The sequence below is a fragment of the Coloeus monedula genome (assembly GCF_965178545.1).
Source record: "Coloeus monedula genome assembly, chromosome: 5".
Lineage (NCBI taxonomy): Eukaryota > Metazoa > Chordata > Aves > Passeriformes > Corvidae > Coloeus > Coloeus monedula.
Genome location: NC_138785.1, coordinates 68,471,782 through 68,483,980, shown reverse-complemented (window position 1 = coordinate 68,483,980; position 12,199 = coordinate 68,471,782). Strand labels below are relative to the sequence as shown.

At 44.2% G+C, this 12,199-nt stretch overlaps 1 protein-coding gene across 1 annotated transcript in view; it reads left to right on the top strand.

Annotated features, from left to right (window-relative positions):
• The first annotated feature begins 5,577 nt into the window (after nt 1-5,577).
• UVSSA (UV stimulated scaffold protein A) overlaps nt 5,578-12,199 on the top strand; it is a 49,243-nt gene continuing 42,621 nt past the window's right edge. Inside the window, exons 1-4 of the mRNA XM_082282680.1 lie at nt 5,578-5,792; nt 6,034-6,364; nt 9,498-9,618; nt 10,783-11,208. Coding sequence (XP_082138806.1) covers nt 5,695-5,792; nt 6,034-6,364; nt 9,498-9,618; nt 10,783-11,208 — 976 coding nt within the window. The 5' untranslated portion in view covers nt 5,578-5,694. The remainder of the gene's footprint in view (nt 5,793-6,033; nt 6,365-9,497; nt 9,619-10,782; nt 11,209-12,199) is intronic.

Here is a 12,199-nt window from a genome sequence, read left to right as displayed (position 1 = left end):
TTAGAACTTTTCCCCTCAGCGACCAGGAGGCTGTGTCTCTCAGGGGCTGTGCATCCCGTGCCCATGCAGGAATGTGGTGACAAAGGCAATGACAGAGTATTTTCTGTGATTTCAGCTGAGCGAAGGCTGTCACAGTCACCCAGGTCAGACCAGTGCTGGCAATGCAGTTTCCTCTACTATCCCTACAAATATAGCTTGTCCACTTGAAACTACTGACTGCCAGTCTTGTTCACATTTAAAAAAGATAAACCCCGTAACTTCACTAGAATTCAAATTGCATGACCTGGAGCAGAACTGGATGTCAAAGATATCAAGAGAATTTTGAGTACAGTTTACCAAGGAATGTTCACCACAAATACTGCTTCTTCAGTATTTGATATAATCTTACCACTATGACTTATGCAAAGAGGAAAAGTAGCAATGACTTATTTAAGAGGCCTTTTAGCACTCACGTGAGACAAGTTGAAACACAGAGCGGGGTGGCTGCATGAGTAACACCGCTGAGGTCACCCTGCTGGAGGCGCTGCTGCTCAAGGGATGGGATCATATTCGTCATAGGTGTTGGCTGGAGTCTTACTCCAAGCTGTACTGAGGTTCGATTGCCTAAAAGCTTGTGAAACATTTAGGAATCCTAGAAGTGCTAAATATAAAAGAATGTTGGTCAGTGGAACTGTTGTGATGCACTTGCTGCAGAAACTGAGAGCATGCAAAGGGGTCCAAATACATGAAATATGAATAAATATTTTCCCATTTTGCTCCAGCTTAGAAATTGAGCCACAGAAGTACAACACACCTCTTTAAAAGCATAAATAAACAGCTACAGACACTTCACAAGACTTGCCACCTCCTTCTTTTCAAGACAGTTTCTTCTTCCCTTTAGTCATACTTCAATATTTCCTTCCCTCTCAAACTGTGGTCTTTGCACTCAATTTTTGTCCCAACTACCTTGTAATCTCTTCAAGCCAAGGACTTTTCTCCTGCCTGCAAAAGCTGACTTGTGTAACTAATCTCCTCATAGAGACAAGGCATTCTTTTATCATAACAGTAAAAGAAATTCCCTGGAAAAGCTCATTTTGATCCATGAGGCTTTCTTGCTCACTGCAAATAAAAGATGATGGAAATGCTGAACAGGGCTGAAGGCAGAGAGCAGGCTCATGTGGGCACTGTCCTGGTGCTGAGGGAATGCAGTGGATTTAATGGATGACTGAGGACTCGCTCCTGTGAGCAAGTGATTGCAATGTCACAGTGGGTCCTAGCTGCCTGGTGTGTGAACAGGACAGAGGAATCTGCCATGGAAAACCCCAGACCAGACAGTGCTTGTGCAGTGGTGTGTGAAGGCTGTGAGCACACACAGACCCGGCACCCACCCGTGTCCAAAACGGCAACAGCAGCTTCTCATTGGGAGTGGACTTCACTCCCATTTAACTGGAGGCAGATCTGCAACTTTTAGCCACTTCAGAACAGTTCTCTCCTTTCCACATTCTTGGAAAAAAAAGAAAAAAGGAATTAATTTGGGTACCTGAGCCACAGATCCATGCAGTCTCTCATTTGGAGAAACCAGCTTGAGTGACTGCAGTTCTACTACAGCCTATGGCTTTCCAAGGATCGGAGAGCTCAGGCATCCATCAGGCAGGAGGAGCTTCAAAACAGTACCATCAGTGAGTCAATGTGACACCCAAACCAGTCTCTTCAGGTTGTTTAAGAAATTTCTGCCAACACCAGATGTTTGAAAGCAGTTTTTACACACACAGGGAAGTGTGTGTTTCTGTCTCTGTATGATTTAGCATCAGAAGGTCTTCATGCAGAATTTGGGCTGGATTTCCTCTTTCCTTGGGGATTTCCTTGGGGGTCTCTGAAGTCTCCTTTCTCCTTTCCTACATGTTAACAACCTTTAAGCTCCTCCTGATCTGTACCACCTAATCTAAGTCCTGCCTTAAAGGCTGGTATCCCCCTGACCCCCAAAGACACCCCTGTGCAGTGCAGTGGGATGTGCCTTGGTCTTCATTGGGTGCATTCATGTAGAAATGTTAATTCCTCATGTGGATATATATTGTCTAACACAGAAAAATGCTCATTAAGCTCCCGTCTGACTCTGCACAGATATTCCAGTGAAGAAAAAAAACTATTTACCCTCCTTGATACTAATCCAGTGTGTCCACTTTGGTGTGCAGTTTCAGGAATTGCTGTAGGGTCATTTAAAAAAATTATTCTAGACATGAATACAAGCTACATGTAGGAAGGTGCTCCTTGATTTGTGATGGTTCTCCTACAGCTATTGCTGCTCCATCCAACTCACAAGTGGGTATTTAATCAGTGATCTAGGCCACACAGAGCAGGTTCATTCATCTCCTCCTGTGACAGAATTATAAAATGTTACAGTAGGCTGAAGTGTTGTCACAGTCACTACTTCACATAATTAGAGGAGGTCACCAAGTGCCTTTGGCCTTGCATTATTGATGGTTTAATGAATAGGCTATTTCCCCTTTGAGAACATCTGTTTAAATATAGTCTTTACCCCTTACAAGGTAGTTCAGAGCTCTGAAATATCTGTCACCCTTTTGCTCGACTCAAACTGGTGGTTCAGCATCTATGCAACTCACATAGAAGGTCATTTTCTTTACAACCCAATTGGCACAAACTCTGTGACAATTTAATATCAGTGTTTATTGTGTTTCTGTGTCTTCAGACCTGAAGTTATTTAAACTCCAACTTATTTGTAGAGAAGTTTTTTTTGCCCAAGTTCCGTTTTGGCAGGAAAACAAATCCTCCTTTTTGATTTCATGTCATTAAGCTGAATACAGCTATTTTATAAGTTCAGGGGGGTTTCTTTTTGACTGACATTCTCCTTTATTGCAAAGATGGAAAACAACCCTTGGCAAAGAATCATCTAGTAAAATGGTGGAACTGTCTCCTATTGAAATGGGTTTTTTTTATAAAAATACTAAGCCAGATAATTTAGTATTGCACAAAGTCTGACATAACCCTTCCTAGAGCCATCAGTTTGACATTCTAAATTTGTGATGGAACAAAAGGTTCTTCTTTAGTGTAAGAACACCCAGACCCAAATCACTGTCAGTGGACAAAATTCTGGAGTTTTTCTTTGCCTATGTGTTTGGCCAAAGGTACTGGACCAACTGAAGATGACCTCTGGATGGAACAACTGGTCCTGTCTGGAGATGCCTTCCTTGTAGGAGAACATTCCCACTGCAAATTCCTCCTGCCAGTGATGATAGTGCTGGGTATCCTGCAGAGGTGGTGGACAGGGCAGTGTTCCTGGAAGAGTCTGTACCCCTGCAAGGTGTCAGTCACTTTGGAGAAGTCACGAAGTGTCACCACGTTGCTCTTGCTGATGTCTCAGTACAGAGATAAGAAATGCAACTCCTTAATTAAACAATCCACATAACACGAAGCTGCAGACTCACGCTTTGCTGAAACCAGGTGTAAACAAAAGTAGCATTGAACACTGAGGCTCTGAAGGGGTATCAGGTGGTGTTCAGCCCTGCCTCTGCACTCCACAGTGTCCCTCCATGGAACAGCCCAGACCAGCTGGGGAAAATCAGCGCATGCGCAGAGGTTTGTGACTTTTGCAGCTGAATGAATTCTTCACTGTTCTGGCTCTCTTCAGCCTTTTATCAGACTGGTCCAGATGAAGAGAGTATGGAAATGATTGAATGGTGGGTTATTTGCCATGTTAATTAAAAAGTAGAAGGGAAAAGGAGACTCAGCAACCTAAGCCAACACAATTTTATGTAACTGTCTTTGATTTTAATAAATAAATAAATAGCCTAGCTCTCACTGGGATTTGCCTAAGGGACTATCATGAATGAGTTACACAACTCAGCATTCATTCATTCATTCAGCAACTGATTTTTGCAAAACCATATGGCTCCTTGCAGGGATTTCTTTAAACATTATGCAAGAGCATAAAATCAGTGCCTTTGTTGATGGTAGGTTTGTTGCTTGAGGCTCGTTTTGAAATTCTGTTTCCAGATAGCACAGCAATGCTCCTTTTGCAAGTCATACCCTAACAGAAAGCAGTTGTTGAGGCACTTTCAAGAGATAGAAAAATTACAAACAGTGAAAGAGTAAACTGATCTAAACTTTAAAGATGACCTCTGCCACTCTCCGTGACTTTCACATGGAAATGCACCATACTTGATAAAAGGCAATGAGGAAGGGAGAAACATTATGAAAAAGTAGGATGTCATTGGTATTGAGTATTGAGTCAGAAATAGCAGAGCCACTGCAAAATGTATGCATTCATTTACTGCAGTAAATCTGGTTGATGATGTGAGCCCATTTCTAGTGAAAAGCGTTCTGTGCCATCTTTCCCGATCACAGGATCCAGCAGACACAGCTGCAACACCAACCCACATAAATCGCTTCCAGCACACGACTTAACTGTGGATTGATGGAAATACCTGTCAATTAGCTGACAACATTTTCAAATGGGAACAGATATTTTAGATGTCTTCCTTCTTTAGGATGCTTAAAGCGGGCACCTGCAAAGGCCTTGTTTATTCCCAGCGGTTAAGCAGCACTTTCAAAGTTGGGGGTCTCAGAGCACTTCTAATTGAGCACGCAGAGCTGCAAGCAGTCAGGTTCTGCCAGCAGTGAGCGCAGGGCAGTCTCACGATGTCCCATAACTGAACCAGACCTGTGGGCGTATTGCACAGGGACACTTTTGTGGTGGCGCAGCAGCGTCCAGTGTTGGGCCCCTCATGACAAGAAGGACCCTGAGGTGCTGGAGCGTGTCCAGAGACGGGAATGGAGCTGGGGAAGGCTCTGGAGCACAAGTGCTGTGAGGAGCAGCTGAGCGGCCTGGGGGCGTTCAGCCTGGAGGAGGCTCAGGGGGGACCTTTGTGCTCTCCACAATTCCCGGTCAAGGGGCGGTGGCCAGGCGGAGATCGGGCTCTGCTCCCAGGAAACCAGCGACAGGACGAGAGGACAGTTTCAAGGTGCGCCAGGGGAGGTTTAGGTTGGACATTAGGAGGAATTTCTTCACAGAAAGGATGATTAGCCATTGGAACGGGCTGCGCAGGGAGGTGGAGGAGTCACCGTCCCTGGAGGTGTTTAAAGGAAGACTGGAGCGGTAGTGTTCGGTCATAAGTTGGACTCGGAGGTCTGCTTGATTCTGTGATAAACAGGGGCGCTGTGTGCCGGCTCCTCCCCGCTCCGGGCGGGCTCAGCCCTGCGGACAATGAGGGGTTAAACATCCCCTCACACAAACCCGGGGCGCGGCTCCTTTAAGGCTTCCCCCGCCCTTCCCCAGCCGCGCTTCCGGGTGCCGGCACGTCACGTGGGCGGTGCCGTGCGGAAGCGGCGGGGGGGGGGGGGCGGTGGTAGGTGCCGGGAAGGGGGGGGTGGAGGAAGGTACCACCCGCGGCGGGGCGGGGGGAGCAGCAGCCTAAGAGGCGGGGCGCGCACAAGGGGCGTGGTCTCCTCTCGGGGGGCGGGGGCTCCGCATGGGCGCGGCTCCACCCAAGGGGCGTGGCCCGCTCTGGGGGGCGGGGCCTAAGCAAGAGCCGGGGGGGGTTCCTCGGGGGCGGGGCCGCCGCTGAGGGCCGGAAGATGGCGCCGCCCAGACGCGGCCGGACTCGTCGGCGCTGGTGGTTCCCGGCCGGGGCTACCCCGTCTTGAAGGCACCTTCGGGGCGGTTGTCCCGACTGCTCCGGTGCCTCGGTGCTGACGGAGATGGACCAGCGCCTGGTCGAGCTGGTGGAGGAGCTCACCACCTCGGGGGAGCCGCGGCTGGAGCCCGGCAGGATGAAGGAGCTGAAGAAGATCTGCAAGTACGGCCGGAGGGAGGGACAGAGCCGGGCCCCGCTGGCTCTCCCCGGGCCGGGCATCTCTGGGCGGAGCTGCCCTGAGCGTCGTTCTTGGGGCCTGCTGTGGGGACTGGGTGCTGCCAGTAGAGAAGCTGCTCACTTCAAATTTAAAATAAATTAAACCTCCCCCAAGCGTACGTTTTTACGTGCTGAACCGCTTTTCAAATAATTCCCCCACCTTTCTCATCCTTTTCTCCGTGCTCAGGTCGTCGGAGGAGCACATCAGCCACGCCTACCACCTGCTGCTGACGCGGTTGCAAGAGGAGCACGCCGAGATGCGCTTCTCCGCCTTCCAGGTCGTGCAGGAGCTGTTCGCTAGGTCCCACCAGTTCAGGACGCTTCTTATCTCCAACTTCCAGGAGTTCCTGGAGCTCACGGTGGGGATAGACCACGATCAGCCCCTTCCCCCGCCCAAAGAGGTGGCGCAGAAGCTGAGGAAAGCGGCCATAAAGGCAGTGCAAGACTGGCACGAGAAGTATGGGGAGGCCTACAAGCAGCTTTCCCTGGGATACCACTTCCTAAAGCAGAATAAAAAGGTACTCTGTGCTGTTACTCCAGTGTGTGTTTTTAGGTGATGATCACCGGGAGTTGTTCAAAGCAAGGAGGCCAATAAATGTAATAAAAAAGCTGTAGGAAACAACATTGCCTGTAGGAGACCTCCTGTTGAGCATGGTCTTTGGAAAACAAACCGTAGGCTTTCTGTTCATCTTGCAGTACTGTAGGTTTTAGAAACCCTAGTCTTGTACTTAGAGCTGGGCTCTGTCTTTTTCCGAGTGCAAGTATTGCTCACCCAGCTGGCTTTCACCCTCTGATTCCTGATTGGAGCCCCAAAGTTTAGCCCTTTTTGGAATGGAGATAATGGTCATGCCTTAAACTGAGGATAACAGCTATTAAGTCTTTCTATGGCAGTTTAAACTAGCCTGATTTCTATAGTGAGCTGCCCAGTTCTAGCTCCCCTTTGCTGTACAACTTTACAAGTGTAGGTGCCTACCACTCTCAGCTGCAGTGTTACTGTGCCATACAAGAGGTTTTGTGAAGGAGAAATGTCATATATGTAAACCTTAGCTTTTAGATGTCACTTCAAGTTACTGTGTTTGGAACATCCTGCTGCTTTATTGTCTTCTGAGGTGCAGCAGTGAAATTTGGAATGCTATTCTAGCAGTCACACCATCTACAACGATAATAACAGGCTTTCACTAAACATACAGGTTTTCTTTCTTTTCAGAAAGACAGATTCAGCATTCCTAACAGTAGATAAAAAAACCTTTGTGATACCTGATGTATTTCTGTTGTTCTAGTTCCATGCTAAGCTAATGGTGTTCCCTCCTGAACTGTACTGTGCTGGGTTTTTATACAGATTTTGGCATCTGCTCACAAAAGATGATTGTCTTAGAATTCTCCTTTTTTGTCTGTTTAATGAAGAAAGAAAACTAAATGACAGTGATGAGGAGAAGTACAAGACTGAGACAAGGGGGTTTAACACATAATACAGTTTCACCCAGTTGAACACAAGTGTACAACTCTGCTGAAGTTTGGTGGGTCTGTCTGTGCTCCTGTGGTCAGTGGCTGCTCCCCAGTAACACCTGGGGGATCCCTCTCCATGTTTTGATACAAGCTGTGCTATTTTCTAGAGCAGCTGAATTGGAGTTTCTCTACAAGCATTAGTATCAATAGAAACAATCTCAGGTACTTTGGTAACTCTTGTACTTAAAGACTTGATATGAGCCAGCTGGCCCTTTGCCAGTTTAATACTTGAAGTGGGAGAAGTAACCAAAAGTTTTGAGGAGGCATTTGCTACTATTTTGTAGTAAAATGCATCAGCTGTTGAGTTTTACAGGTTTGGCACAGTAGTGTAGGGCAACTTGGGTGGAGTGTTAGCTCTTTATGTGATCTGTGGTTGGGTTTTGGTTGTTTTTTTTCCTTAATGATCACCAAAATCACTTTTATAAACAGTCAGAAGATGACAGCTGCTGCCCTTTTCGGGTGTAAAGATAAAGAGCTCCCCACTCTTTTGGTGTTAGTAGGTCAGTAGTTGTAGGTACCAAGTAGGTGCCTCTATAAATGTTTGACTTTAGGAGCAAATAATGCTTCAGTATACATGAAAGTAATTGTTTTCAAACTGCTATCTCAAAGTTTAAAAGAAGGAGAAAGGGGAAAAATATTTCACGTATTTCCAAGTTTTTGCATATTTGGGCACATGACTCATACTGTAGTATCTTTGCATCTGAGGAATGCATGGGTGGAACTATGGAGTGAGCTGGAATTGCAAAGTGAACAGCATTTCAAAGAGATCCACACAGAGTATAGTACTGCTGTATTCCAATATTTTCACAAAAGTTGGAGTAGTTGTCTCAGCCTGCTGCTTAATATCCTTTCAGTCAAGAGCAATTTTTTGCTCCTCATACATTTAATTCCATAATTACAGAGCAGCAGTAAAAGGCTTCATGGTCCTTTTGGTATGGAGAATGGGAAAGAATGGGCAAATTACTCCACTGTGGGTACTCTGGCATGAGGCAGAAGTTGTGTTTTAGGAAGCTGTAGCTATGTCTGGTTTTCTGTGCAGTCCAATCTGACTGCCTGCAAACAGTAGCTGTAGTTCCTGAGTTCTGTGTCTTTGTTCTGCTTTTGTTGGCAGTGTTGCTCTTTGGGAGGATCTGTTTCTCCCAGTTCTGTGTGGGGAACTATGCAAACCTGTAGAAAAATCAGGTCCTGAAAATGAAAAAAGCTCACTCTGGTCATCCATATGATGCTGTATGTTGTGAAACCAGCTCTTTTCCTTACCACCATTCTGCTCACCCATTTCCTTCTAGAAAACCCCAGCTTGGTGAGTGGGCCTATTTCCTAAACTGACCGAGACTCTCCATGCCAGTTTCTGTGACAGCTTTTAGATAAAAAACATTTGTGTGACTCCAGAACTTTGTTGTAGGTTGCTGGTATTTGGGAGCCACTATCCTGTCTAAGACCACACCAAAAAAATCCCAAAATACTGCTAATATTTTAAGAAACAGCATTTTGAGTTGTTTAGATTTATGTTTATAATTCAGCCATAAGGAAGTGAGACTGAATGTTAACTTTTCCCTCAATACTGATAAGTAGCAAAGGTAGTTGTAAATCACAAGTTTGGTCATTTTTAATGAATTTGAAGGTCTTCCCTTCTGCCTTCCTTTCTTACAAGGTTCTTTTTTAAGTCACACACACACATATATATATATATATATACTAGTTGTTATAGTGCTTACAAATTTTCCTAAATTTCCTGGTGGACCTGGTGTGATGTTTTCATGTAATCTTAATATCTACCCTGCGTAGTCTCTTCCTGCTCATTCTGCCTAACTCCTTGTCTCCAGTGCTGTAACAGAAGTCTCCCAAAGCCCAGTTCCTTCCTGCACTCTGGATGTAAAAATCTAAGGGGTTTGTTTTTCTACCTTATGATTCCTTTTGAAAGCCATTGATTCTCAACAGTCCTTTATTAGTAGGAGTAAAAACTCCGTTCACAATTGCTGTAGTTATTGATTCGAGGAGGAGAAGAGATAAAAGGAAATGCTGCTGAGCTTCTGGCTGATCGCTGATGTTGCAGGATTTTTCACCACAGATAAGGATCTTAGGAAATGGATTTTCTATATATTTCTTATGAGGAATGTTACACTTTTTTCTTAATTTCCTCTTTAGGTGGATTTTCAGGATGTGCATGCCAGAACTGTGGCTGAAAGGAGGAGGGAGGAGGAGAAACAAAAACGACTGGAGAACATTTACAAAGAAAAAGTCAAAAGAACTGAAAAAGAAATGGAAGGTTGGTTGCTTTGGTTCTTTTAGTGAGTTTTTGGTTTGGTTTTTTGTTTGTTTTTAAAGCAACCTTTTTAAGCTTATTTGAAACAAATTCTGAGAGCATAACTATCCAGATAATAGCTGACCACTGAAAGCAGGAATACTGCATTTGTTAGAGCTCAACCCTCCCTCTCTCTTACCTAAAGAATATCAGGGGAAAGAAGTGACTGTCCTGTGAGTTCAGTTGGAAGAGATGAAAAAGAAAGAAAATGTTATCAAGTGAAAGTCTGGTCTCTAATTCAGTAAAGTATGAATGCATAACTCCTAAGAAGCATATCACAAAACTTTTTGGAGCTGGTGACTTAATTTTTGTGTCATTGACAAGGCACAGACTTCCCAATACCTTCTTGGCTGATGGCATTACTTATATATAGTCATTGTGTTCCATAAATACAGGCAATGGTCTGTACAGGAACCCTGGATGCAGTGTAGGATAACTGTGAAGTATCATAGTGCAGCTAGAAAGTGTAACTGGGGCCTGAGTCTCTGAGCAATGCATGCATAGCAAAGGCATTTCTGTCACCCCAAAGAGCAACAGAGATAGTAAGGATATTATTCTGCTGTGGTAAAGGGTTATTTAATTAAATTACTTTGGTGTATATAATGCATGCGATTGTGTCTCCATTTATTCTACATGCTGGAAATGTTTTCATGCACGAAAGTGGAATTTTAAAGAGATTTAACTTTCTTAAACTAATTTGTATCAGTAGCATCTCTTTGAGCAATAACATACATTCATGGCTATTCCTACACACAGCTATAAAATTCATGGTTGTAGAATGAATACCCCCCAACAGCATTAAGAATATCCTCATTCAACCTTGTTTTGCTTCAAATTCTATGAAGTACTTGACTCATCTTTGCATACTGAAATTTTGGAGAGGATAAGGAAAGGAGGAGCCCTGATTCTACATGACTGGCTCAGGAAATTCTAGATTTCCTGCTTAGGTATTGTCGCTTTTATAAGGACAATTTCTGCAGAAGAGGAAGATCTGTATGGCTCAGTTGTCACTGGATAAATGGATTCCCCCTTTGGCAGTCATATTTGTTTTGTAACTCTCTGTCTGCTCTGGAGACATTAACATTTTACAGTATCTAACAACTTTATAAACCAATTGTGTCTTGATAGAAATGTCCCAAGAGATTGCTGATACGCTGACAGAGATGGAAAACTGTTTCCAGCTTCTGATGCCAGATCCTTTCAATTTTGCGGTGAACAACGTGGAACCGGAGCTCAGCGAACAAATGTCTGCTAATGAGGCTGGACCTGCATCCCCCTTGTCCTCCCAGGGGGAAGTTTACCCATCCTATTTGGGGTGCATGGATGATGAACAGCCATGCTGCAGCAAGGACATTCTTCCTGTTTCTCAGTGTGTTACACCTGATAGAAACAAAGAGGTACATGAGAAGCCTGAGCAAAAGGAGCTGGATGGAGGGACATGCTCGGATGTTCAATCCAGTGGCCCTGCTCTCGATGACGACGATTACCAGACTTTTGTTAGGAACCATGGGCTTATTTCACATAAGTATACTCTAGACCTTGAAATCTCCACAGGTACCTGGAAAAACTTTTGACTTATAGCTGGAGGCAGCCTTCCTCTGAAGGGCTTTGTGCTTGTGGTTTTGGTTTTGTTTCTGTTACTTAAATGCTAGGGTTACTGAACACCATTTGGCTTTGGGATTCCTGGACACCACTTTAATTTTTCTTTTTAAGTTTATTTTTTATTTTTCTATTTCTGGTTCCTCTAGTAAGCGTTCTTCATTTTGGGTGTCCTTATGTGTGATTAGCAGATTTCATTAATTACCTTCTGAGACTGAGCTTTCTTATTAGTTGTTGCAAGCCCATCACAGCATTTTGTAGTATCTATAATAAGATGAACCTCTTATGTTGAAAAAAAAATATTTTTATCATATTTAATTTTCTTTCTACTCACCTCTTTCTGTCTGTAGCTGGAAAATAAGCTGCTAGTTTAAAAATCTTACAGTTGAGTGTTTCTGAAACTTTCTCCTTGCTACTGACAGCTTGCAAGAAGCACTAAGTAGTTTTCATAGGAAGTGATTACACCTTTTTTGTCTAACTTTGCTAATGTGAGTTACCTGTAGAAAAATCAGGATGGTTTGTGTTTTGGAAGTCTCTTACAATTCCTGTCCTAAGGGACTTTCATGTGCAAACAGTAAAGGGGGTATCTGCTTCTCTGTTTGCTGACAACAGTGGGTGAAAAGTATAATTTTTACTTGGATAATGGCATACTTGGCTTCTTTGACAGTCAAGTCCCTGTTACCACCAGGGTAGGGATTATTTTGTATTGAATATAAAGAAACTGGTACAATGAGGCCCAGTTCATTTGGACTTGGGACAAGGTGTAATGTAAATAGTAAGACTGAACTTGTCTGTGGTTTATTTGGTGATTCCTTGTGATGGCTTAACAACTCTTTCTGGCACGCTGGACTGAACACTTTTCATCTTTTAGTCTGGTTTTTTGAATGTGTGGATAGTAGGAGAATAGTTCTGAACAGAGAAGCATTCTGATGTTTGTAACTTTCCC